At 37.7% G+C, this 27,218-nt stretch overlaps 1 protein-coding gene across 28 annotated transcripts in view; it reads left to right on the top strand.

Moving 5' to 3' along the window:
* Nucleotides 1–27,218, top strand: part of Erc1 (ELKS/RAB6-interacting/CAST family member 1) — a 510,100-nt gene that overhangs the window by 47,875 nt on the left and 435,007 nt on the right. For 26 of the 28 annotated variants that reach the window (XR_015439770.1, XR_015439760.1, XR_015439764.1 and 23 more), the window contains one exon: nucleotides 18,613–19,430. The exons of the other annotated variants lie outside the window; for them this stretch is intronic. Coding sequence is in view for 20 of the 26 variants with exons in the window: in XM_087182771.1 (XP_087038897.1) it covers nucleotides 18,762–19,430 (669 nt within the window). In the remaining 6 variants the exon portion in view is untranslated. The remainder of the gene's footprint in view (nucleotides 1–18,612; nucleotides 19,431–27,218) is intronic. 28 annotated transcript variants of the gene reach the window in all.

The raw sequence follows: 27,218 nt of genomic DNA, 5'->3' as shown, positions 1-27,218 counted from the left end.
CAATTTAACAAATGGAACACTGATACCCAAAAGCCTGAGGGGGAGAGGGGATCAGAATAGGAGGAGGAAACTAAAACCTGTGGAAAGAAAGCACTAGTCATGAGCCCATGACCCACAGGGAAGCACAAACACCCTTGGTGTTAAACAAAGGGCTGCCCAAGTCTAGGGCAAGTTACCAAGTATCCCACAGAGAAAAGCAGCAATTCAAGTGGGCCAGGTCCTTGTCTCCTGGTTCCCCGCTGTGAGCAGCTGTGCCAAGGCACTTGCCTGCTGCTAAGGCAGCAGCCTTCTCTGCTCCGCTCTGCTCTGCTTAGATGTATCCCCATTGAGGTCTGTGTCACAGCCTCCAAGATAGACTGTCCTTATTGTGTGGATCAACAACAAAATGTAAGCCCAACTGATTGGCAGGGGTCCTCCTTTCCCCCTTAAAGATATAAGTCTTTTGCCCCCCAGTGTAGTCATTTCCGCACAGTTTACCACTTAGCCAGCACCTCTAACAAGCGTCTTGGTCACTTGTGAAAAGGAGCCTAGAGGAAAAATGGAGTTACCCACTTTTTTGACTGGGTTGCTAGTTGCCTGCTTCTGCTGAGGTCTTCAAAGGTCTCTGGGCTGCTGATGCCTCTGATGTCTGGTGGGGTCTCTGGGCTGCTGTGTAATAAAGACCCTTGGCTTATTGTCCAGTGAGGTTCCCTGATAATACAGTTGAATGAGCCAACAGTGTCGAGGTTCTTGTGTACAGTGAGGAAAGAATCGCCAAGTGTACACCCAGTAGTAGGCAGTAAGTAGTTGTGTTTATTAAACATCACAGGAACTTGTGTTCAAGGCCTGTCCATGCCAGCAAAGGTGCCGGGGTGACAGAAAAGCACTGCATGGTGAACCTATGGCACGTGTGCTGCAGCAGGCTGTTTGTATCATTGAAAACCTGTGTTTTTCCTTTAATGTATGAGGTGTTTTTTCTAAACTAAAACCTTAGTATACAGTTTTAATTGCAGTGTTAGCATTTTGCAATAAATAAGTGGGCTTTGTGTTGCAGTTTGGGCATTTGGTCTCTAAAAAGTTTGTCATCACTGTCCTAGGCTTTTGTTATTTTGTTTTCTACCTCTCAGAATAATGGAAGCAGGAATAACAGTTGTTGGGTACAGTTTAGAGTCAAATGGAGGGAAGGGAGTGACTCAGCATCTTTGTTTCTAGCTGTATCACCACCATGTTTTTTTTCATGCAGCTGAAGCAAGTTTGGGTATGGAGTGGGGATATCCAGATGTTCCGTTTGAGAACATGCTGAGCTTGAGGTGCTTGTGAGAAGTGTAATTGGAGTTGTCCAAACAGTGAAATATAAGGTTCTGATTGTCAAAAGAGGAGGTTAGGACTGGATATGCAAATTAGCAGTCTTCATTGTATAGGTGCTATTAAGCTGGTAGGGGCAGGGAGAATTGGGCAAGGAGAATTCTCTAAGGATGATGCTGTCAACTGTGCTGGATTTGGAAGTTCTCAAGGTGATATAAGGAATCTATCCCACCCTTGTATAGTAAGTTTGAGGGTTCACTGACTCTTGTCTCAGAAAAAGAATTTTTAGGACATGTAAATAAGAGAAATAAGGGTTTATTAAGATACTTTAGGACATAATGTACTCAAGTGTGGACTGGGCTCTCAGAGAAATGAGATGCATCATAAGCCTGAGTTAGGTATATTTAAGAGAGTGTCTTCGAGGGCTGGGTATTTAGCTCAGGGGTGCCGTGACTGCCTCATAAGCTCAAGGTCCTGTGTTGGATCTCTGCCCCCCCCCCCCCAGGGTGTCTTCAAGACGGGTGATTTAGGATGTGTATTCTTTTTTTAAAATTAGTTTTAATGGTACATTTTAGGTATACAATATGACATTCATGGGAAAATTGCACCTTTACATAATCTCTCTTGGCTCTTATTTTTTGCCCCTTTCCCTGCCCTCTCTTCAACCCCTCCATCCCTCCCTATTTACAAAGACTTTGTTTCCATTTTTTCATTTTCTCATATTAATTTCATTCCCTTCTTTCCTTTCCCCTACCCTTCCCACTTCCCCTTCCCCTTTGCCTCTTTTCTTCCTATTTCACATTATCTATTATATCATTTAGTCCTTATTTACACTTTTAGTTTCTCACACTAGAGAAACTATTTGGTATTTACACATGTGTGTCCTATTTATTTCACTTGAGAGTATCGCCTCAATGTGCATCCATTTAGCTATAAACATCTTTAATTTCTTATTTTTTATGGCTTAGTAGCACTCTATTTTGTAAAAAACCCACGTTTTCTTTATCCAGTCTCCAGTTGATGGGCAATTGGGCTACTTCCAAGTTTTAGCTATTACAAATTGTGCTGCTGTGAATATGGGTACATATATATCAGTGTGGTATGATTCTTTTAATTCTTTGGGGAAGATCCCCAGCAGGGGAATAGCGGGGTCAAATGGAACTTCCAGTCCTAGTTCTTTGAGGTATCTCCATACTGATTTCCACAGTGGTTGCGCCAGTCTACACTCCCACCAGCAGTGGAGCAGTGTTCCTCTCTCCCCACAGCCCCGCCAGCATTTGTTGTTGGTTGATTTCATGATAACAGCCATTCTTTCTGGAATGAGGTGGAGTCTCAGCCTTGTTTTCATTTGCATCTCTTGAATGACCAGTGATGTTGAACATTTTTTCATATGTTTATTTGCCATGTCTACTTCTTTGTCTGAGAAATGTCTGTCCCTTTCAGATGCCCATTTTCAGATTGGGTCTTTAAATTTGGGAGGTCTGATTTTTTTTAAGCTCTTTATAGATTTGAGATAGTAGATCTTTGTCTGAGGAACAGCAGGCGAGAATTTTTTCCCACATTGTAGGTTGTCTCTTCACACTGTTGATGGTTTCTCTTCCTGTGCAGAAGCTTTTTAATAAGAGGAGATCCCACTTGTTGATTATTTGTGCTAGTTCACAGGCAACTGAAGTTTTGTTCATAAAATCTTTTCCTACACCAGTGTCTTCAAGAGTTCTACCTAACCTCTGTTCCAGCCGGATCAGCATTTCTCTTTTAATATTTAGATCTTTAATCCATTTCCATATTAGTTTAGTGCATGGTGAGAGATATAGGTCTAGTTTTAATCTTTGGCAAGTCGAAACCCAATTTTTCCAGCACCATTTATTAAAGAGGCTATCTTTCCTCCATTGAGGGTGTTTGGCTCCTTTGTCGAAGATGAGGTGGCTGACTGTGTGCGGAGTTGTTTCTGCATCTTCTCATCTGTTCCACTGGTCCTTAGGTCTGTTTCTTTGCCAGTACCATGCTGTTTTTAATCACAGTAGCTTTGTAGTATAGTTTTAAGTTGGAGATTGTGATCCCCCTGCCATGTCTCTGTTGCCTAGAATTGCTTTTGCTATTCTGGATCTCTTCTTGTTCCAAATGAATTTTTGGATTGTTTTCTCCAGGTCTGTGAAGTATGCTTCTGGGATCTCAATTGGAATTGCATTGAATCCACATAGCAGTTGTGGAAGTATGGCCATTTTCACTATGGTGATTCTTCCTACCCAGGATCAAACGATGTCTTTCCATTTTCTGATATTGCCTTCAATCTCTCTTTTCAGAGTGCTATAGTTTTCAGAGAAGAGGTCTTTGATTTCTTTCGTTAAGTTGATTCCTAGGTATTTCAGTTTTTTGGATGCTATTGTGAAAGGAATTGTTTGCCCTATTTCTCTCTGAGTGAGTCTGTTGTTCGTATAGAGGAAAGCTATTGATTTTTGTGTGTTGACCTTGTATCCAGCTACTCTACTGAATTTGGTTATTAAGTCTAGAATGCTTTTGGTGGAGTTCTTGGGGTCTTCTCTATAGAGTGTCATGTCATCTGCAGTTAATGACAATTTGACTTCTTCATTTCCTATCTTTATTCCTTTTATTTCTTTCTCTTGTCTAATTGCCGTGGCTAATGTTTCCAAAACTATATTGAATAGGAGTGGTAATAATGGACATCCTTGTCTTGTTCCAATTTTAATGTGAAGAATTTCAGATTTTGACCATTTAGTATGATATTGGCTGTTGGCTTTTCATAGATGGCTTTTATCAGATTGAGGTAGAGACTTTTGTAGGGTTTTTATCATAAATGCCTGTTGGATTTTGTGAAATGGATTTCTTACATCTATTGAGATGATCGTATGCTTTTTGTCCTTGGCTCTATTGATACAGTGTATTACATTTATTGATTTGCGTATGTTGAACCATCCCTTTATTTCTGGGATGAATCCCACTTGGTCAGAGTGTATGATCTTCTTGATGATCTTCTGCATTCTATTTGCCAGTATCTTAGGATTTTTGCATCTATGTTCATTAGTGAGATTGGCCCATAGTTCTCTTTTTTGGTTGGGTATTTCTCTACTTTGGGGATCAAGGTAATGCTTGATTCCAGAAATGAATTTGGGAGTACTGCTTCCCTTTCAATTTTATTGAAGAGTTTAAACAGTAGTGGTAGTAGTTCCTCTCTAAAATGTTTTGTAGAATTCAGCAGTGAAGCCATCAGGACCCGGGCTTTTCTTAGTTGGTAAGTTTTTTTTTTTGGTACTGGGGATTGAACTCGGGTACTTCCACTTGTGAGGCAGGCGGCGGAACCACTGAACTAAATCCCCGGCCCTTAGTTGGTAAGTTTTAGAATTACATTTTCATCATTGATTGATATTGGTTGTTTAGAATTTTTAGGTCTTCTTCTTTCAACTTTAGTAATTCATGCGTATCTAGGAATCTGTTCATTTCTTCTGTGTTTTCCATCTTATTGGCATATAGGTTCTTGAAGTAGGTATTGATGATCCTCTGGATTTCTGCTAGGTCTGTTGTAATTTCATCCCTTTCATTCCTAATTGGATGGATTTGGGCCTTTTCTTTTTCTGATAAGGTTGGCTAAGGGTGTGTCAATTTTGTTTATTCTTTCGAAGAACCAACTCTTGGCTTCATTGATTTTTTTTTTTTTTTGTATTGTTGTCTTAGTCTCCATAGCATTGATTTCTCTTCTGATCTTTATAATTTCCTCCCAAAGCTCTCTTGAGCTTTGGGTTTGTCCTGCTCTTCTTTTTCTAGAAACTTGAGGTTCAGCATCAGGTTGTTTTATTGGGCTCACTCTGTTTTCCTAATGAGTAGTCACTGCTATGCATTTCCCTCGTAAGACTGCTTTCATTGTGTCTCAGATTCTCATATGTTGTATTGTCATTTAATTGTAGGAACTGTCTGATTTCTTTTCTTTCTTTTTTTTTCTTTTTTTGGCACCACGGATCGAATTTGGGACCTTGCGCTTGGGAGACAGGTGGTGGCACCACTGAGCTACTTCCCTGGCCCTGATTTCTCCTTCATTTCCTATGTGACCCATTGGTTATTCAGAAGTGTGTTGTTCAATTTCCATGTGTTTATGAAATTCTTGCAGTTTCTTTTGCTATTGATCTCCAATTTCATCACACTATTGTCTTAAAATATGTGGGATAAATTCAGTTTCTTTGCACTTACTTAAACATGTTCTATGAGTGAGTATGTGGTCTATTTTGGAGAACGACCCGTGTGCAGCTGAAAAGGATGTGTATTCTGATTTGGTGTGGTGCAGCACTCTGTAAACATCTGTTAAGTGCATTTGTTCAAGGGTTTGATTGAGTTCTTGTATTTTGTTGCTTATTTTTTGTCTAGTTGATTATTTATGACAGTGGGGTATTGAGGTTCCCCACTATTATTGTATTAATTCTTACTTGATTTTTCATGTCCATTAGTATTTGTCTTCTATAGTTGGGCGCACTATTGTTTGGTGCATAGATATTTATGATTGGCTTCTCTTCCTGTTGGATTGTTCCCTTTACAAGGAGGTAGTGTCCTTCTTTGTCTCTCTTCATCAGTGTTGGTTTGAAATCCACTTGATCTGCAAAGAGGATAGCTACTCCTTTTTTTCGGGTTCCCGTCTCATGGAGTATTGTTTTCCACCCTTTAACTTTCAGTCTGTGAGTTTCTTTTTTAATTAAGTGTGTTTCTTGAATGCAGCATATTGTTGGATCTTGCTTGTTGATCCATTCTGCCAGTCTATTTCTTTTGATTGGTGAATTGAGACCATTAACACTGATGGTTGTAAGTGATACGTATTGATTTTTCCTTGTCATGACTTTTTCTTTTTGTTGGATTCTCCCCCTTTGCATTCAATTTCTTGTTGTGCCCGATGGATTTATTCAGCTGTGCTTCCTATGGTCGTGATCCTCATTGTCTTTTCCTAGGATATTGTTTAAAATTTTTGGAGTGCTGGTTTGGTATTCATGAAGTTCTTAAGGTGCTCTTTGTCTTGTCAAGATAGTTTTGCAGGGTAACTCAATCTGGGTTGGAGGCTGTTTTCCTTTAGGGCTTGAAATACATCGCTTTATGCTCTTCTTGCCTTGTGGGTTTGTGTTGAGAAGTCTGCTGTGATTCTGATGGGCTTTCCTTTGTATGTGATTTCTTTTCTCCAAGTGCTTGTAGAAATTTGTTCTTTTGTTGGGTTTCTGGAATCTTTACTATTATATGCCTATGTGTAGATTTTTTTTGATCACTGCTAGTTGGAGTCCTATATGCTTCACTTATCTCTATGTCAAATTCTTTTCCCCTATTTGGGAAGTTTTCTGCCATTATTTCTATGAACATTTTTTTTTAATGTCATCTGCACTCTCTCCTGTTTCTTCTTTGACTCCAGTCATTCTAATGTTATTCTTCTTTGCATTGTCTTTCAGCTGCTGTATTGATTTCTTGTGGTCCCTTACCATTTTTAATAAATCTTTCTTTTCCTGGTCACTAATTGCAATCCTATATTCTATATCTGAAATTCTATCCTTTCATTGGCTCATTCTGCTGTGTAAACTTTCAGTGAAGTTTTTAATCTCCTGGAAATCTGTTCACATGTGTTTTATGGATTCCATTTGTTTCCTGTGTTGGGATTCCATCATGTTCCTCAGCTCCTCTATTTTCTTTCTTTTTTTTTTTTTTTTTGGTACCGGGGATAGAACTTGGGTCCTTGTACTTGTGCAGCAGGCGGCAAAACCATTGAGCTAAATTCCTGGCCCTAGCTCCTCTTTCTTTTTTTTAAATCTATGTCCTCTCTAGACTTATTAATCATGTCTTGCACTATGGGCACAATCTCTGCTGTTATATGAGAAATATTTCTGATTTCATTTTTCCCGATCTTCTTTTGTTGCCAGTTCAGGGAGTCCAGGTGGTTGATTATCAGATTGTTCCCTCTCGTTTCCCTTTGTGGTTGCTTTAGGTTATCTGGAAGTCTGGTTTTGAGACTTGTTTACATGTCTTCTCCATTCAAGGGCAGGGGGAGGAGGAATGTGTGCTGGTGGCTCCTGAGTGCCTCACCTCCTCCGCAGTGGGGGTGGTGGTACTGGGGCCCAGAAGGTTCACCTCCTCTGCCTAGGATGTGCATTCTTAGTGTCTGTCAGGTTACAATGCAAGCATTCTGCATGTGCTTGCATTTGAGATACGCTGCTCACTAATACTGCTGCTTCCTTGGGGGCACAACTTACAGAAAGTACAATTTAGAGGAGAAAAGGACCAGTCCAAAGACTGGATTTATAGGCTTATTGTCTTCAAGACCTTTAGGAATTTTTTTTTTTTTAGTGAATTTCCTGGAAGGGAAAAAGACTCAAGCAATTTCTGTGTCTTGAAGCTGCAGTTAAGTGCATTTTTAAAGTCTCAATTTCCTTTTCTCATTTGTACTTAGTTTTTATTCCTTTGATCCTACATCAATACTATGTAAAAGTAATATAGGGAAGAAGATGTAACTCTGGAGATCAGAAACATGCAAGGGGGGAATGAACAAAGAAGAAAGGGGACAGAAAGAGTGTAATATTAGAAAACCAAGAGAGGACAGGGCCAAAAAGTTTAGAATTCGTAAGGTAATAAACTATGTATAAGGAAGTTACAAAGACACTGGAGAGGAAAAACAGTCATATAAGGTTCTCCCGAGTAAGGTGAGTTGGTAGTAAAGTACCTGTAGAAGGACTAACCTTAGTTTAGTGGAGAAAAACAGTTTTAAGGATAGGTATTGATATAAATGGATGTGATGAGAGTATTACCTGCTGTTCTGGCCCTAGTGCTGTTACCTGCTGCTCATGTGCATATCCTTACCACTCTACAAAAATATGGGAGGTTGTCATTTTGGTGGCAGGAAGAAAGGCTTTGTTGAAAACTAGCTCTGAAGTGATGAAGGGACCTCATATTGCCTCAGATCACTATCTGACTGTGTGTCCATGTGTGCAAGGGTCTTTTATAGTGCAAGGAAGAAAGGGGAGAGGAAACACAATGAGACCATAGAAAACTTCACATGTATTTCATTCCTTCCTCCTCCTTTTCCTCTTCCTCTTTTCCCTGTGGTGTGGGAGAAGAACTTTTCCCTCCTGGGGCCAGCATCTCCATACCCTGTCCTTTCATCTGGGCTGAGGAGGGGAGGGAATGCAGGTTCTGTCTTGAGGAAATTTGGAGAAGTTGATTGTGGCATTTAAAAATTCTGAAGGCATGGAACTGCAGGTATAGCTGAGCAGTAGAGTGTTTGCCCGGCATGCATGAAGCCATTGGTTTGGTCCTCAACACTGGGAGAAAAATATTCTGATGGCATGATTATCCCTGAGACTCTGAATTTCTGACTTAGAGCCATTAATAGTCATGATATGTTCTTAGAAATACATTGTTAGGTGATTTTGTTGTGAGAAAATCAGAATGTATTTATGTAAATTAAGATATCTCGGATACCATCAGCCAATATAATCATATGGTAAGTGTCTTGTATGTTGTTTGAAATGCCATTATGTGGTCCATGACTGTGTTACTTTGTATTTTGTTGCCTTTATTTATTTGTCCCATTTTTAAAAAACTTTCTTTGAATAGAGAACAAATGTGATTAAGTTTTATACCTGTGAAAACCCAAGATACGCCCTAAAATGATAAATATTTACTAAATGTTAGCTTTTATCATTGAAAGAATTTCAGATGATAGCTCATTTATTTGAAGTGATATTTAGATTACTGAAAAAGCTTTGAATACCTCTTTGATCTTAAAATACAGTTGATCTCCAACAGTCGTATATAATATGTTGCTAGATAGTCCAGAATAATAATGAAAGGAATTTTTGCCTCATGAACTACATTAGCCCTGGAAAGAAATTTTTTAAACATTATTAGCAAAATATTGCAGTTTCTGAGCTTGGTGGACTATTGCTATTTCTGATTTGAAGGAAAAATTGGAGTTTTTCCTTAAAGGTTCAGGTCCTATTTCCTGTCCTGTTTCTTATTACCTTAGGACTATCTTTACTGGTTTACTAATGTAGAGATGAGATTGCCAGTGTGTTCACACTTTTAAAGATTTTTAATCTGTTTTGACCAGAGTATATACTCACTTTAAAATTCTTTTTTTTGGCTGGAGATTTAGCTCAGTGGCACCGTGCCTGCCTTGCAAGTAAGTGTAAGTTCCTGAGTTTGATCCCTGGTACTGAAAAAAAAAATTCTATTTTTTTTTTTTTTTTGCTTAAATTCTTCTATTCTTGACCATGTGGTTTACTTGGATACTATTTTCTGTGAAGTGGCATTTATAAGATAAATTCTACATAATGATACATTTTGTGAAAATATTATTTAGTAGGCTGAAGCCACTGATTGTTACTTGAGGCAATCCTTTGGAAGAATCATGTCAGGAAATCAGAGATCTAGTTTAGATATATAGATGGTACTTGATTTTTTTTTTTTTTTTGTACCGGGGATCTAACTCAAGACCTTGGGTACTTGATTTTTGATGAAAGCATGTCCTGATAAACCTGTTGTAAGTTGAAAATATTTGTCAAAAGTGCGTTGACTATACCTAGCTTACTGAACATCATAGCTTAGTAACAGTGTACTCGAGAATTTTGATGGTTTACTTTCGCAAGTAGGTGGCTGACTAGGAGCTGTGCCTTGTGCTGCTACTCTGCATCTCTCAGCTACCTAGCAAAAGATCAAAATTCAAAATTGGAGGTGTGATTTCCACTGAATGCATATAGGATTTGCACCAGTGTAACGTTAAGTCAGCTGGGCATATTGGTGCATGCCTCTGGTCCCAACTATTCAGGAGGCTGGGGCAGGAGGAATGTTTGAGCTCAGGAGTTCCAGTTCAGCCTGGGCAGCATGGGGAAAACTCCTGTTTCTAAAAAACAAGAAAAAGAGCCAGGCCCGTTGGCTCACGATAATCTTAACACTCAGGAGGCTGAGACCAGAGGATCATAAAGTTCAAGGCCAGCCTGGACTATAGGGTGAAATCCTATCTCAAAGAGAAAACAAACAAGGAAGCAAGTAAGCAAACAAACAAACACAAAACAAAAACTAACTCAAACAACACAAGAAGAAGAAAAAAAGAGATAAAAACTGGAAATATTGTAAGTTGATTTTGTAAATTGAACCACTGGCGTACTGATTTATCTGTGAGAGAAGTGTGGAAAGTAGATAGCTATAGTATGTGTTTTTAAAATTTATTTTAATTATTCTTACAGAGTAAGAGCATATTTTTTTTGTGTAAAAAATTTAAGTTTTATAGTAGTTTTTTTTTGAAGAAATATGATATGTAGACTTTTTGGTTTTTTTTTTTTTTTTTTTTTTTTTTTTTTTTGGTACTGGGGATCAAACTCAGGACCTTGCGCTGTCAAGGCAGGCACCAGAACCACTGAGCTAAATCCCCAGCCCAATATGTAGACTTTTTATCTGGCCTTTTTATGTAGCATGTTTTCAAAGTTCGTGTGTATTATAATATGTACTTTATTCTTTTTTTTTTTTTTGGTGCTGGGGATCGAACTCGGGTCCTTCTGCTTGCGAGGCAGGCGGTGGAACCGCTGAGCTAAATCCCCGGCCCAATAGTAGTTTTAAGAAAAAGCTTTGTAAGTGGAGCTTCCTTCCCTCTAACATTTGCTTTTCCAATTTTAGTGTTTCCCATGTAGGATTTCTGTATATATTAACAGATCTTTATACACATGTTGAATATATTTTTCACCTAGTTTTTTTTTTTTGTATTAAATTCTTTTATTGGTACGTTGTATGTATACAACACAATTACAATTCTCATTGGGAAATGTACCTTTATATAATGCATCTTGGTTCTTATTTTTTCCCCATTCCTAGCCCTCCCTTCATCCCCTCCACCCTTCCCTATTTACAAAGACTTTATTTCCATTTTTTCCATTTCTCATCATTTTTCCTTTCCCTTCTTTCCTTTCCCCTGCCCCTCCCACTACCCCTACCCCTTTGGACCTTTTCTTCCTATTTTACATTATCGATTATTCATTCTAATCATTGGTACATTTTAGGTATACAATATAATGACATTCATCATTGGAAATTTGCACCTTTACATAGTCTCTCTTGGTTCTTATTTTTCACCCTTGCCCAGCCCTCCCTTCAACCCCTCCAGTCCTCCCTATTTACAAAGATTTTGTTCCTATTTTTCCATTTTCTCATATTAATCCCATTCCCTTCTGTCCTTTCCCCTAGCCCTCCCACTTCCTTCCCCTTTGCCCCTTTTCTTCCTATTTCACATTACCTATTATACATTTCAGTCCTTATTTACACTTTCAGTTTCTCACACCAGAGAAACTATTCGGTATTTACACATGTGTGTCCTATTTATTTTACTTAAGAGTATTGCCTCAATGTGCATCCACTTAGCTATAAATGTCTCTAATTTCTCATGTTTTATGGGTGAGTAGTACTCCATTTTATAAAAAAACCACATTTTCTTTATCCAGCCTCCAGTTGATGGGCATTTGGGCTGTTTCCAAGTTTTAGCTATTACAAACTGCGCTGCTATGAACATGGGTGCACATATATCACTGTGGTATGATTTTTTTTAATTCTTTGGGGAAGATCCCCAGCAGTGGAGTAGCGGGGTCAAATGGGACTTCCAGTCCTAGTTCTTTGAAGTATCTCCATACTGATTTCTACAGTGGTTGCACCAGTCTACACTCCCACCAGCAGTGGAGCAGGGTTCCTCTTTCCCCACAGCCCTGTCAGTATTTGTTATTGGTTGATTTCATGATAGCAGCCATTCTTTCTGGAGTGAAGTGGAATCTCAGCGTTGGTTTCATTTGCATCTCTCAAATGACCAGTGATGTTGAACATTTTTTCATGTATTTATTTGCTATTTCTACTTCTTTATCTGAGAAATGCCTGTTCATTTCAGCTGCCCATTTTTCGATTGGGTCTTTAAATTTGGGAGGTCTGATCTTTTTTAAATTCTTTATAGATTCAAGATAGTAGACCTTTGTCTGAGCAAGAGCAGGTGAAGATTTTTTCCCACATTGTGGGTTGTCTCTTCACACTGCTGGTGGTTTCTCTTGCTGTGCAGAAGCCTTTTAATAAGAAGAGATCTCATTTGTTGATTGTGTGTGCTAGTTCACGGGCAACTGAGGTTTTGTTCATAAAATCTTTTCCTACACTGATGTCTTCAAGGGTTCTACCTAACCTCTGTTCCAACTGGTTCAGAGTTTCTATTTTAATATTTAGATCTTTAATCCATTTTGATTTTAGTTTAGTGCATGGTGAGAGATACAGGTCTGGTTTTAATCTTTGGGAAGTTGAAACCCAATTTTTCCAGCACTATTTATTAAAGAGGCTCTCTTTCCTCCAGTGAGGGTGTTTGGCTCCTTTGTCGAAGATGAAGTGGCTGACTGTGCATGCAGTTGTTTCTGCATCTTCTAATCTGTTCCACTGGTCCTTAGGTCTGTTTCTTTGCCAGTACCATGCTGTTTTTATCACAGTAGCTTTGTAGTATAGTTGCAGGTTGGGGATTGTGATACCCCCTGCCATGTCTCTGTTACCTAGAATTGCTTTTGCTATTCTGGATCTCTTCTTGTTCCAAATGAATTTTTGGATTGTTTTCTGGAGGTCTATGAAGTATGCTTCTGGGATCTCAATTGGAATTGCATTAAATCTATATAGCAGTTTTGGAAGTATGGCCATTTTCACTATATTAATCCTTCCTACCCAGGAGCAGGGGATGTCTTTCCATTTTCTGATATCATCTTCAATCTCTCTTTTCAGAGTGCCATAGTTTTCAGAGAAGAGGTCTTTGATTTCTTTCATTAGGATGATTCCTAGGTATTTCAGTTTTTTGGATGCTATTGTGAAAGGAATTATTTGCCCTATTTCTCTCTCAGTGAGTCTGTCATTGGTGTAGAGGAAAGCTATTGATTTTTGTGTGTTGACCTTTTAACCAGCTACTTGACTGAATTTGGTTATTAAGTCTAGAAGACTTTTGGTGGAGTTCTTGGGGTCTTCTATATAGAGTATCATGTCATCTGCAAATAATGACAATTTGACATCTTCATTACCTATCTTTATTCCTTTTATTTCTTTCTCTTGTCTAATTGCTGTGGCTAATGTTTCCAGAACTATATTGAACAAGAGTGGTGATAGTGGACATCCTTGTCTTGTTCCTGATTTTAGTGTGAAGGATTTCAGTTTGTGACCATTTAGTATGATATTGGCTGTTGGTTTTTCATAGATGGCTTCTATCAGTTTGAGGTAGAGACCATCTATTCCAATTTTTTGTAGGGTTTTTATCATAAATGCATGTGGGATTTTGTCACATGCTTTTTCTGCATCTGTGGAGACAATCATATGGTTTTTGTCCTTGGCTCTATTGATATAGTGTATTACATTGATTGATTTTCGTATATTGAACCATCCCTGCATCCCTGGGATGAATCCCACTTGATCAGGGTGTATGATCTTCTTGATGATCTTCTGCATTCTGTTTGCCATTATCTTATTAAGGATTTTTGCATCTATGTTCATTAGTGAGATTGGCCTATAGTTCTCTTTTTTGGTTAGGTCTTTCTCTGCTTTGGGGATCAAGGTGATGCTTGCTTCCAGGAATGAATTTGGGAGTATTGCTTCCCTTTCAATTTCACTGAAGAGTTTAAACAGTAGTGGCAGCAGTTCCTCTCTAAATGTCTTGTAGAATTCAGCAGTGAAGCCATCAGGGCCTGGGCTTTTCTTAGTTGATAAGTTTTTAATTACATTTTCAATTTCATTGGTTGATATTGGGTTGTTCAGAATTTTTAGGTCTTCTTCGTTCAACTTTGGTAATTCATATGTATCTAGGAATCTGTCCATTTCTTCTGTATTGTCCATCTTATTGGCATATAGGTTCTGGAAGTAGGTATTGATGATCCTCTGGATTTCTGCTGGGTCTGTTGTCTTTTCACCCTTTTCATTCCTAATTGCATGGATTTGGGCCTTTTCTTTCCTTTTTCTGACAAGGTTGGCTAAAGGTTTGTTAATTTTGTTGATTCTTTCGAAGAACCAGCTGATTTTTTGTATCATTCTCTTAGTGTCCATTGCATTGATTTCTCCTCTGATCTTTATAATTTCCTCCCTTCTATGAGCTTTGGGGTTGTCCTGTTCTTCTTTTTCTAGAAGCTTGAGGTTCAGCATCAGGTTGTTCAATTGGGCTCGTTCTGTTTTCCTAATATGCGTATTCACGGCTATGAATTTCCCTCGTAAGACTGCTTTCATTGTGTTCCATAGATTCCGATGTGTTGTATTGTCATTGTTACTTAATTGAAGGAACTGTCTGATTTCTTCTTTAATTTCCTCTGTGACCCCTTGGTTATTCAGAAGTGTGTTGTTCAATTTCCACATGTTTATGAAATTTTTTGTTTCTTTTCCTATGGATCTCCAATTTCATTGCACTATGGTCTGATAATGTATAGGGGGTAACTTCAGTTCCTTTGCACTTACTTAAAAATGTTCTATGTGTGAGTATGTGGTCTATTTTGGAGAATGACCCCTGTGCAGCTGAGAAGAATGTGTATTCTGATTTTGTGGGGTGGAACACTCTGTAAACATCCTTAAGTTCATTTGTTCAAGAGTTCGATTGAGTTCTAGTATTTCATTACTTATTTTTAGTCTAGTTGATCCATCTATTTGTGACAGTGGGGTGTTGAGGTCCCCCACTACAATTGTATTAGACCATATATGACTTTTCATGTCCGTTAGTATTTGTTTTATATAGTTGGGTGCACTAGTGTTTGGTGCATAGATATTTATGATTGTCATCTCTTCCTCTTGGATTCTTCCCTTTACAAGGATGTAGTGTCCTTCTTCGTCTCTCTTAATGAGTGTTGGTTTGAAATCTACTTGATCTGCCAAGAGGATAGCTACTCCTGCTTTTTTTCAGGTTCCCATCACATGGAGTATTGTTTTCCGCCCTTTAACTTTCAGTCTTTGAGTTTCCTTTTGAGTTAAGTGTGTTTCTTGTATGCAGCATATTGTCGGATTTTGCTTCTTGACCCATTCTGCCAGTCTATTTCTTTTGATTAGTGAATTGAGACCATTAAAGTTGATGGTTATAACTGAAACGTATCAACTTGTCATTGCCATGTCTTTTTCTTTTTGTTGGGTTCTCCCCCTTTACATTTAATTTCTTGTCATGCCAGATGGGTTCATTCTGCTTTCCTTCCTGGGGTTGTGATCCTCAATGTCTGTTCCTAGGCTATTGTGTAAAATTCTTTGGAGTGCTTGTTTGGTATTCACGAAATTCCTAAGGTGCTCTTTGTCATGAAAGTATCTTATTTCTCCATCCATTTTGAAAGATAGTTTTTCAGGGTACATCAATCTGGGTTGGAGGCTGTTTTCTTTTAGGGCTTGGAATATGGCACTCCAAGCTCTTCTTGCCTCGATGGTTTGTGTTGAGAAGTCTGCTGTGATTCTGATGGGCTTTCCTTTGTATATGATTTGTTTCTTTTCTCTGACTGCTTGGAGAACTTTGTTCTTCTGTTGTGTTTCTGGAATCTTAGCAATTACATGCCTATGTGTAGATTTTTTTTGATCAAGGGTATTTGGAGTCCTATATGCCTCACTTATCTGTATGTCAAGCTCTTTTCCCCTGCTTGGGAAGTTTTCTGCCATTATTTCTGTGAAGAGATTTTTTTATGTCATCTCCACTCTCTCCTGTTTCTTCATTGAGCCCAATCAGTCTTATGTTATTCTTCTTTGCATCATCTAGCAGCTGCTGGATTGATTTCTCATGTTCCCTTATAATTTTGAAGCAATTTTTCTTTTCCTGGTCACTAATTGCAATCTTATCTTCTATATCTGAAATTCTGTCCTCACATTGGCTCATTCTGCTGTGTAGACTTTCAGTGGAGTTTTTCATGTCCTGGAAATCTATTTGCATCTGTTTTATGGATTCCATTTGTTTCTTATGTTGGAATTCCATCATATTCCTGAGCTCCTCTCTAGATTTATTAATCATGTCTTGCACTAGGGGCACAATTTCTCTTGTTATCTGAGAAATTATTTCTGATTTCATTTTTTCCAGATCCCCTTTTGTTGCCAGTTCAGTGGGTCCAGGTGGTTGAGTATCAGAGTGTTCCATCTCATTTCCCTTTGAGGTTGCTGTAGGTGATCTGGAAGTCTGGTTTTGAGACTTATTTACGTGTTTTCTCATTTCGACTGGGGCGGGGGTCTGTTAGCGCCTGCACGCATTACCTCCTCTGAGCTGGGTGAGGTGGGCCAGGGGCCGTGAGCAGCGGTAGGGATGGTGACCCAAAAGCCCTTTCCTGTGGGCTGGGAGCAGGGGGAGGGATGGTGGCCGGGAAGCCCCTTCCTCTGGTCCAGGAGTAGTGGGATGTTGGCTCAGAAGCCCCTCCCTCTGGGCCGGGAGCGGTGGGAGGGATGGTGGCCTGGAAGCCCCTTCCTCTCGGGCAGGAGCAGCGGGACAGAAGGTGGCCCAAAAGCCCTTTCCTCTGGGCTGGGAGCAGCGGGAGGGATGGTGAACCGGAAGCCCTGTCCTCTGGACCAGGAGCAGTGGGAAGACGGCTCAGAAGCCCCTCCCTCTGGGCCGGGAACAGCGGGACCCAGTACCTTGGTCTGGTGGTCTGGTGTCCTCTCTGTCTTTGTAGTGTGGAACCAGGTGGCTGCCTGTCTGCAGCGGGGTGATTCGGTGTCTTCCGTGCGACTCAGGACCTTGGTAGGGCGTTCACAAACCTTCCTGTGTGCAGCGGGCTGATTCAGCATGTTCTTTGCGACTCAGGACCTTGGTAGGGCACGGGCAGACCTGCCTGTCTGCAGCAGGCTGATTCGGCATCTTTTCACCTAGTTTTTGACTTAATCTGGAAATTTTACATTGGGTTATTTTTTGGTGTACTATTTTGTCATTTTGACTCAAGTAAGTGTATTAGTTTTTCTGTATGGTTTTTGCTTTCTGGTTAAGTAACCTTACCTTAACTGAATTTTACAAGGATATGCTCTTAAATTTTCTTCTAGTACTTTTAATATTTAAACAAATTGCATCTTTAATGTACATGGAGTTTATTTCAGTGTGTCATCCGAAGTATTTTTTCCAGAAATGCTAACTGTTCAGATCCCATTTATTGAATGATTTTTGTTTTGAAATGTTACTTAAATATTAAGCTCTCATATATAATTTAGACTATTCCTGGAGAAGGACTACAGTATTAGGTACTGTGATTTTAGAAGACCAAAATTCTTTGTAAGAAATCCTGGTAGTCAGGTGTGGGGTTGATTTTTTTTTTTTTTTTTTTTTTTGCCCAGAATCTTGTTGGTTAATACTTTGTGGATGTTGTGGAGTATCCTGTAATCACACATTATTTTCTCCATGAAATATATGAAATGTCACACTAAGTGATTTACATATAAACAATAACTTTCTGTCAGATCAGGTCAAATTTTGCTGCTTAATGATTTAAAAAATTTATCTTAAGTGCTTTTTTACAGATAAAGGAGTATAGATCTATAATTTGTCTTGCTGTTTGGGAATGTCCCCCTTTTTTGTGTATTTCTTTCAGATTGTTTTGGTTATTCCTGCTACTTTTATCCATGTGAATATTAGCTTTTTGAGTTATGTGAAAAATCCTATAGATATTTTCTACAGGGAATGTGCGAAGTAGTTGGGGAAGAGCAGGCACCTGTACGGTGTTTGTCTTCTCATCCATCAACTTGGATAACTTTCCTTTTGTTCAGTTATTCTTTCATGTCTTTCAGTGAGTTTTAGTTTTTCCAAAAATGCTTGAGTGTTTTGTTAAGTTTATATAAAAGTACTCTTGCAGTTTTGCTGCTATTGTGAATGGAATTTTAAAAATTTTAAATTAAAAATGACATTTTCTAATGGTTATTACCAATGTACATGAAAGTATTAAAATTTATACATTGATCTTGGTCTGATCAGTATGTCGAGCTCTGTTACTAGTTCTGATAATGTATCAATTGATAGTTGTAGGTTTATAGTTAGAAAATCATATAGTCAGGCATTGAATTTTATCTTTTCCTTGTCAGTCTTTACACCTTTTTTCTTCTCCAGTTGCTTGGTGTAGTTTTAGTGTCCAGTTTTACAACATATAAAATGTATTTTTTTTTTTTTTTTGTCACTGGGGATCGAACTTGGGTCCTTGCACTTGCAGTGCAGGCAGCGGTAAAATTTTATAATGGTATTTACTATGAAACACATTGTGCTGTAACCAACCACTTCTTGAATCTATGAGTAGATGACAGAAGGGGGTTCTTTCTCAAGTAGGGATAATGGAAAGTTTTGAGAAGGGAAATATTTATGAATAGAGGATTTAATATGTGATCTTTTTATTACAGATATGGCATAAGATATTTCTTCAAGACTGGACACCTGGTGACCTGTTATTTCTGATAGCTTTAACTGACTTACAGACAAAGAGAAACCTCACGGAGTTCCATTTTTCCTGCTATACAGCTTTCTTGGCACCTAAGTTCACCTTGCAACCATGTATGGGAGTGCTCGCTCAGTTGGGAAGGTAGAACCAAGCAACCAGAGCCCTGGCCGTTCACCCAGGCTTCCACGCTCCCCTCGCTTAGGTCATCGTCGGACCAATAGTACAGGAGGGAGTTCTGGAAGCAGTGTTGGAGGTGGCAGTGGGAAAACCCTTTCAATGGAGAATATACAATCCTTAAATGCTGCCTATGCTACATCTGGCCCTATGTACCTAAGTGACCATGAAAATGTAGGTTCAGAAACACCTAAAAGCACCATGACACTTGGCCGTTCTGGGGGACATCTGCCTTATGGTGTTAGGATGACTGCTATGGGCAGTAGCCCCAATATAGCCAGTAGTGGCATTGCTAGTGACACCATAGCATTTGGAGAACATCACCTCCCTCCTGTGAGTTTGGCATCCACTGTACCTCACTCTCTTCGTCAGGCAAGAGATAATACCATCATGGATTTGCAGACACAGCTGAAGGAGGTGTTAAGGGAAAATGATCTCTTGAGAAAGGATGTAGAAGTAAAGGAGAGCAAATTGAGTTCTTCAATGAATAGCATCAAGACCTTTTGGAGCCCAGAACTGAAGAAAGAGCGAGCCCTGAGAAAAGATGAAGCTTCTAAAATCACCATTTGGAAGGAACAGTATAGAGTTGTGCAGGAAGAAAACCAGGTTAGTTTTATATGTCATCTATATTATTGACTGAATTTATGTATATAAAAATGAGTAATTCTTTTTTCTTTTCACACTTAGTTCATTTAGTTTTCCTTCCTATTTTTTAAATTTTTTAAATTTTTTATTTTTTTGATACCAGGGATCGAACTCGGATCCTTGCGCTTGCAAAGCAGGCGGCGGAACCACTGAGCTAAATCCCTGGCTCTCTTCCTATTTATTTTAATGTTTTATGTCCTCATTGTCTCATCCGTTTTCAGATTTGCTCTGAGGCCCTGCTTTTTAACTGGGTGCCATCCATGTCTGCTTGTTCTCCATTATGGTAATGCTTTCTTCTCTCTTCTTTCACTGTTATAATAATGTATTATGGTTTATGACATCAACAAAGTTCTTCTCAATTGTTTAGGAATTTATACTATTATTATACTATTTCTTTAGTAATAATAGAAAATACAAAAATGGCCATTGTTTTGTTTGTTTTGCTGTTGATAGCATCTATTTCTCAATACTTACAGAGGTTCTTTGGGTCAGCTGTCTTAAGCAGGCTCTAGTAGTTGTAGTTGGCTAATCAGTACTTTATTGAGGTTTTGTGGTAAGAATTCCTCTTTCTCATCAGTTAGCCAGTTTTTACTATAAAAGAATTAAAGGGTCAGGATATATCGATCAACTTTTGGTTGTATTTCCAAACTAATGCTTAGTTTTATTCTTCCAGTGTCTCGAAGCTATTTCCTGTAATCATATTCATCCATAACTCTAAATGGAAGAGAAACTAAATTCCCCAAGAGTAAATGCATATTTTAGAAATTATTTTGTGAGCAGTGTTATTTTGCTTCAAAAAAGAAGAGGATTTCTAGACAATGGGAAGCTGTATTACCAAAATAACTCGTTCAGCCACTGTGGAAATCATAATGGAGATAACTCAAAGAACTAGGATTGAGGGCTGGGGATTTACCTCAGTGGTTGCCTGAGTTCTATCCCCGGTACCAAAAAAAAAAGAACTAGGATTAGAGGTACCATTTGACCCAGCTATTTCCCCACTGGGTATCTTCCCAAAAGAATCAGATAAATCATACCACAGCGATATATATGCACCTATGTTCATAGCAGCACACTTTTTAATAGCTAAAACTTGGAAAACAGCCCAGTTGCCTATCAACTGGATACTGGATAAAGAAAATGTGTGTGTGTGTGTGTGTGTGTGTGTGTGTTTAAAAAATAAAATGGAGTACTACTCAACCATAAAGAATGAAACTAGAGACATTTATAGCTAAATGCGTGCCCATTGAGGTGATACTCTTAAGTCTAATAAATAGTACAGGCATGTATAAATACCAAATAGTTTCCCTGGTGTGAGAAACTGAAAGTATAAATAAGGACCAAAAGGCATAATAGATACTGTGAAATAGGAAGAAAAGGTCCAAAGGGGAAGGGGAAGTGGAAGGGATTGGGGAAAGGAAAGAAAGGAATGGAATTAATATGAGAAAATGAAAACATGGAAACAAAGTCTGTAAATAGGGAGGGTTGGAGGAGTTGAAGCAGAGGGCAGGGGAATGGGGAAAAAACATAACCAAGATATATAAAGGTACAAATTTCCAATGATGAATGTCATTATATTGTATACCTAAAATGTACCAACAAAATTAATTTATAAAAAAGCGTTGTAAAATTCTGAAAGTGAACTCAGTTTTAAGGAGTCCATATATTGACAAGAAATGCATATTGAGCCACTCTCATGGAAAATTTTTTATAATCTTTATTACCTGATTTGTGTCTGAGGAACACAGTACAATGGTTTTAAAGGGGTTTTAAGCCCATGTTGAATTGAGACCATGAGTATATGTCACCTCTTACCAAAGTTGGAGTGTTATGTGTGAGTTTTTTATTTTGTATGTTTCATTTTGATTTGCTCTAAGTCTCTGCATGGCAAAAAAGATATTATCTACATTTTTCTTACTGCTATAAACATAAAGGTTGAGTTTGTACTATTTTATTAGCCAATATAATGTAACTTTTTCTTTGTGCCATAAGATTTTGTGTAGAAACTTTGTCATCCATTTGCATAGATCTATCCTAAAATATTTGAAGAAATTAGCTTAACAGATTATTTCTTCATTGTTTATGTTGCTTATGTTCTGTGAAATCTGAGAAGAGAGACAAGTCTATAATTTGTTTTGATCATCAAATATATAAATGATATGTTATAATTAATTCAGAATTATGGGATTAAGGGTTTTGGATGGATCAAGCATGCTGGCACATGCCTGTAGGGTGAGTCAGGAGAACTGAGTTTGAGGCCAGCCTAGGTAAGTTGGAAAGACTCTGTCTTTAAAAAAAAAAAGGAGTTTGGAAGGATATTTCTCAGTATTATTCCTGTTCCTGGTCTGGGATAATGGTATAGAATGAAAGCAAAACTGTTACAATAGCTATTCAGAGATAATACTTGTTTAAGCACAGTATTACACAGTATTACAGTATTTAAAAACATTAAAAACACAATTGCATTGTACTTACAATTATAAACCTCCTGTAAGCATTCATTTTATTTCAAAGAAAAACATTACTGGGAACTAAGTAAAAGTTATTGTGTAAAATATATTGAGGGGTTGGGAGAATTTAGAAAATGCTTTTGATTATCTTTAATCAAACGCTTAAAACCCTGTTCAGCTTAATGGGATGGGGAAGAAGTTAACTACTGTTCCTCAGACACAAATCGGGTAATAAAGATTGTGAAAAATTTTCCATGAGAGTGGCTTAATGTGCATTTCCTGCCAATATTTGGACATCTTAAAATTGAGCTCTCTCACTTTCCGAATAAACTGAATAATTAACAACTTATTCTTGCAACATGTCTCTTCTTCATGGGAAAGAAAGTTTGAATAGGTGCTTCCTTCTTAGGAGAGAAGCATACTTGAATGAGTGTTTCCAGTCTTTCCTATCCTGTCGTTTCATGGAGGTTTCTTTCATTTTTCACTGCAGAAGCATTATTGAAAAGGTAATATGTATAAATTATGCTATCCACAATATTTGTGGTACACATAATATTTTTGGTACAGAGCATTTTCAAGAGATCAAGTAGGAAAAAGACAGTCTACTTAAGTGGTAGCAGATAAAATTCTTGGAATTCTCTTAGTATTACTGACGAAAGATACTTATTTCAAGAGATACTGTACTGGTTTGCCTCAGATTGGTCTGGACATTGAAAAGTTTTCCCTCATTCCATATGATTTTCAAATGTCTTGCCAAAAATTTATGTAGTTAAAAAATCTGTTCATAGTGATCTGAGTCGAGATCTTAATTACGTAAATAGGCATAAATACAATTGCATGTTTTGAATGGCTTTAATGTGCATTGAAATTTTTAGCAGTGGGACCATTGTGTAAGGTGATGGAAGATTGTACTTTGTTTTGTTTGTTTGTTTTATTATTTTGGAAAAATCACTTCAGCAATCTTGGATTTTTGCTTGTGTGATCACCCATTAGATCTCCATTTGTGAGTGTGTTTGTCTTTTGATGTAGTTGTGCCCCAGCATTTTTATATTACATTTCAGGATAGTAAAAGGGTTATTTAGGGGCAGTGTTGGGTCTGATAGGCTTGAAGATCACTGGTAGAGTGGACAGAACACATAATTTTAAATCAAAGGACCTACATTCTAGTTTTGACTTGGGCTCTACCAGTCAGCGATGAAGTATGTATGTGTGACTCTGTTTGGTATTTCTGTATCCCAGTTTTCTCGTCTGTACAGAGAGTTGAGCAAGGTGTTCTCTAGAGATTCTTTGTCTGAAATTTCCTAATTTTGTTTTTGTCAGCTAGAATCCTAGTAGAATTCTCTTAAGAGTCTGTTGACCTTGATTGCAATGCCTGAATTTAAGATTGATTTGTATAACCATGTTAGGCACTTCTGAGGATAGGAAATACATGACTTTTAAAGTTTTTTTTCAAAGTAAGTGTTCAGATCGCTGCTTTCATACAAAGGGCAAAGAGTCTTCCTTTAAGTTTTATACATTCTCAGTGGGGGATATTTTTACTGTAATGTTTACATGAGATTAAAGAAGATAATATGTGTAAAATTATGGATAAGACTGCCTAATACAAGTGTGCCATGCAGAAAAATCAAGTTAAGTATTTTGTAAATATAAATATATTTTATAACATTTTTTGGAATATAAATATACCTTATAATTTGCTACCAGAAAGTAAATGGTATCAATAATAAGTTTAATGTGGACAACTAACCACTACCAGTGCAGCCTTAATACTCCTGAAGGAGTTACTAGGAATTTTGAGCAGGGTAATTAACTTGCAGGATTTTCAGTAACAGTGATACTCATTACTTAACATTTTTATTTGCATAATGACTCATCTCTGAATTGTAGAGTGCTTTCCTAAAAGGAATGTAGAATTGCTGGAAATTTTTATCTTTTTTTCCTTCTCCCTTCCCTTCCCTTCCCTTCCTTTCTTTTTTTTTTTTTTTTGGTACAGGAGATCGAACTCGGGTCCTGGTGCTTGCGCAGCAGGTGGTGAAACCACTGAGCTAAATTCCCGGCCCTTTTCTTAAAATATATTTTCTTTTTTGTGGTAAGGGATTTCTGCCTGGCTCGTTGGGCCCCAAACTCCACAAATAAGCTTAACCGTGTGGTTTATGTAAATAAGATGGACTTCACAAGGCAGTAGAGTGTTTAATAATGTGTAACATAGAATGCTTATGTTTACTTAGTCTGCTTATTTTAAACTATTAATTTCTGGTGCTGTGCTTCTGTATAGTACTTTTTCTCTTTTACTTAGTTAAAATCTTACGTAAGTGTATGTCACTTAAAGATACACTTTACTTACATTATTATTACTTACTCCATTAATATTAAAAATGTAGCATTACATCTGATGTTCCCTGTAATTTGTATGTATATCTGCTGTTGTAACATTTAAAAAAATAGTGGTGAAAATTTCTTACAATGACAGTGTTGACAAATACATCTCTGAGTTCTAATAAGTATTCCAGGTGTTAATAATAACATACAGAGATATTTATAGATACCAACCTAGCTGTGTTCTTCGTTTTAAATTTTAATTTTTATTAGTACATGTTTGCAGTACATAATGATCCTGGGGAGTTGCACATGTATATGAGTCATCTTAATTCTTTTTATGACTGTTTTTATGACTTGCCTCCCACTCCCCTCCCTCCATCTCTTGGTCCCCTTCCCATTTGCAAAATATCTGTCTTCCTGTTTCCTATCATCTATCCTTAGAGGCTTTCATATAGTACGTTGTTTCTGATTTTTACAGTAGGCTTGTGGGTAAGTGATACTGTCTTCATTTTTAAGTGAGGAAACTGAAAATTAAGAGAGGAACTTGGTTGGATCTTACCTCTGGCACTTGAAAGATACTTACAAATCCAACTAAAATGTCTTGTAGTGTTTTCAACTAAGGACAACTGAGTGACATGTAGACACTTCTTTAAAAATATTTATTGAAGAAATTGTTTATTCAGCTACTTATTAAATATAAGTGACTGAATTAGAATTTCTCTGTTTCAGTTGGAGAAGCAAATGCAAGAGTAGAAATACTGAAGGATCCCAAGGCTTCTAGGAAGGATTAACATTGAGAGTAAGGGCCAAGAAAAGATAGGATAGGGGACTAGTTTAAAAGATGATGAAGTAATTTTATTTGTTTTGATCAGTGTATATATCAGCAGGAATCAGTGTCATATGTATGTATTTTTCTTGTTTTGATTAAGCAGAGGGCATTAATGATTTCCAGACTTGGATTTCACATAACAGTAAAACAAAAAATTAACAATTTACAAAAAGCACCAAGGCTAGTGGTGCACACCTATAACCTCAGCACTCTGGGAGGCTAAGACAAGAGGATCACAAGATCAAGTCTAGCCTGGGCAGTTTAGCCAGACCCTGTCTCAAAATTTTAAAAAGCATTTAAAAAAATGCTGGACATGTAGCTCAGTGTGAGGCCCCTTAGTTCAATTCCTGCCCCCCACCCCACAATGGGATTGTAAAATAAAAATAATTTTTTAACTGACCACATATTATTAACTGTTACTTTATAAGATGAAAAACATTGTAAACCAATGAATTAGAATTGCATAATCTCAAAATTAAAAGACACTTCTTTCTGAAACAATAGCTCTTTTTTTTTTGGTACCTGGGATCGAACTCAGGACCTTGTGCTTGCGAGGCAGGCGGCGGCACCACTGAGCTAAATCCCCAGCCCTAATAGCTTTTAACTTTACAGTGGCAATTTTATTATGGATTGGTAGAAACTCCATCATGGATTGGCTTTGAGAAGCTTCAGTTTACAATTGGAGTCCATCACAGTTGACCTGTGGGCCAAATCCTTCTTGTAAGATTTGTATATCCCACAAGCTAAGAATAATTTTTACTTTTTTTTTTTTTTGGATCGGGGATTGAACCTGGGACCTTGTGCTTGCGAGGCAGGCAGCAGCACCAGTGAAGTAAATCCCTGGCCCCCATAACTAGTTTTATGAAAGTTTTATTGGAATATAGTCATGTGTATTCATGTATTGTATGTGTCTACTTTCACACTCCACCAGTAGAGTTTAAGAGTTTAAGAATTTAGTTGTTGTGATACAGTATATACAAGGTACTAAAACAAATCCAGACCTTTCACAGAGAAAGCTTGTTGGCGCATCTGGTTTCGACAGCAAAAATAAGGTGTAAGGACTAACACTTGTGTAGTGTTCGTAAAGGAAGAGGACCTGTTTTGTGGTGTTTCTCCTATCAGCTATCCTAACAACCATGTAAAGTAGGCACTACTATTTTTTTTGTTGAAATGGAAGCTGAGGTTTAGAGACAGTAACTTGTCACACAGCTGTTAGACTTCAGGACACTGAACACATTCTTTGTCTTTATCTTTTGTTTTAGGAAAGAGAGATGGAGCCTTATTCTGTAGTTGCCCTGAAATGTTATCATTGAGTAATTGAATTCAACATTTATTACTTCTCATTTGACTCAGTGGATTTTCCCAGTGGTTTGTTGATTGAGGTAACTCAGTTATTAACTCTTGAGTAAACAAATCTGTTATTTCTGAATCATATATTGATTTCAGTTTTGGTACCCTTAATATAATAAATTACATTTGTTGACTTGAGGGGTGGTAACTTTATTCTGCACCACCCTATAAAAAAGCATTTATTGTATTTTTATCAGGACTATAAAATATACCTCCCAATCTGTTGATTTATTCTAAAAATAAAACATTTATTGAAGATTAATATACATACAGAAATACTTTAATTAAAAGCAATTAAATAGGTTTGGTTTTTATGTTTTGGCAGAATAGATACAGCTTTGTCTACCAAAATCTAAAGGCAGAATTAAATTACCAGTAGTTGGGTAGATTAATCTGTTCAAGAGGAAATCCTTGTTTTCATTTTTTTTCCCGGTACTGGTGATCAAACCTGGAGCCATCATACTGAGGTACATCCCCAACCCTTTTTATTTTTTGAGACATAGTCTTGCTAGATCATGTAAGTTGACCAGGCTGGTCTTAAACTAAAGAGCCTCCTGCCTCAGGTGTGTGCTATTATTTGGTTACTATTTTTCTGGTTACTATTTTCCTTTTAGAGAAGGTTTTGAAGGGAGGAGTTGTGGTTTCAAAAACTGCTTGAATGAAATAAAAAATGCTGAGAAATAAGTGAACAAATTAGAATTACCGTGACCAGTTCAAATTTCACAAATAATGAACTTAAAAACAACTTTCCCATGCTAGGGATATAGCTTAGTGGTAGAGCACTTGCATAGCATGCCTGAGGCC

Source organism: Heterocephalus glaber, unplaced genomic scaffold (genome assembly GCF_053883595.1).
Source record: "Heterocephalus glaber isolate CG9 unplaced genomic scaffold, H.glaber_assembly_v1.0 deba00000281, whole genome shotgun sequence".
In the NCBI taxonomy this organism is placed as follows: Eukaryota; Metazoa; Chordata; class Mammalia; order Rodentia; family Bathyergidae; genus Heterocephalus; species Heterocephalus glaber.
The sequence above is the reverse complement of the archived record's forward strand: the minus strand, read 5'-3'. Positions and strand labels throughout refer to the sequence as shown.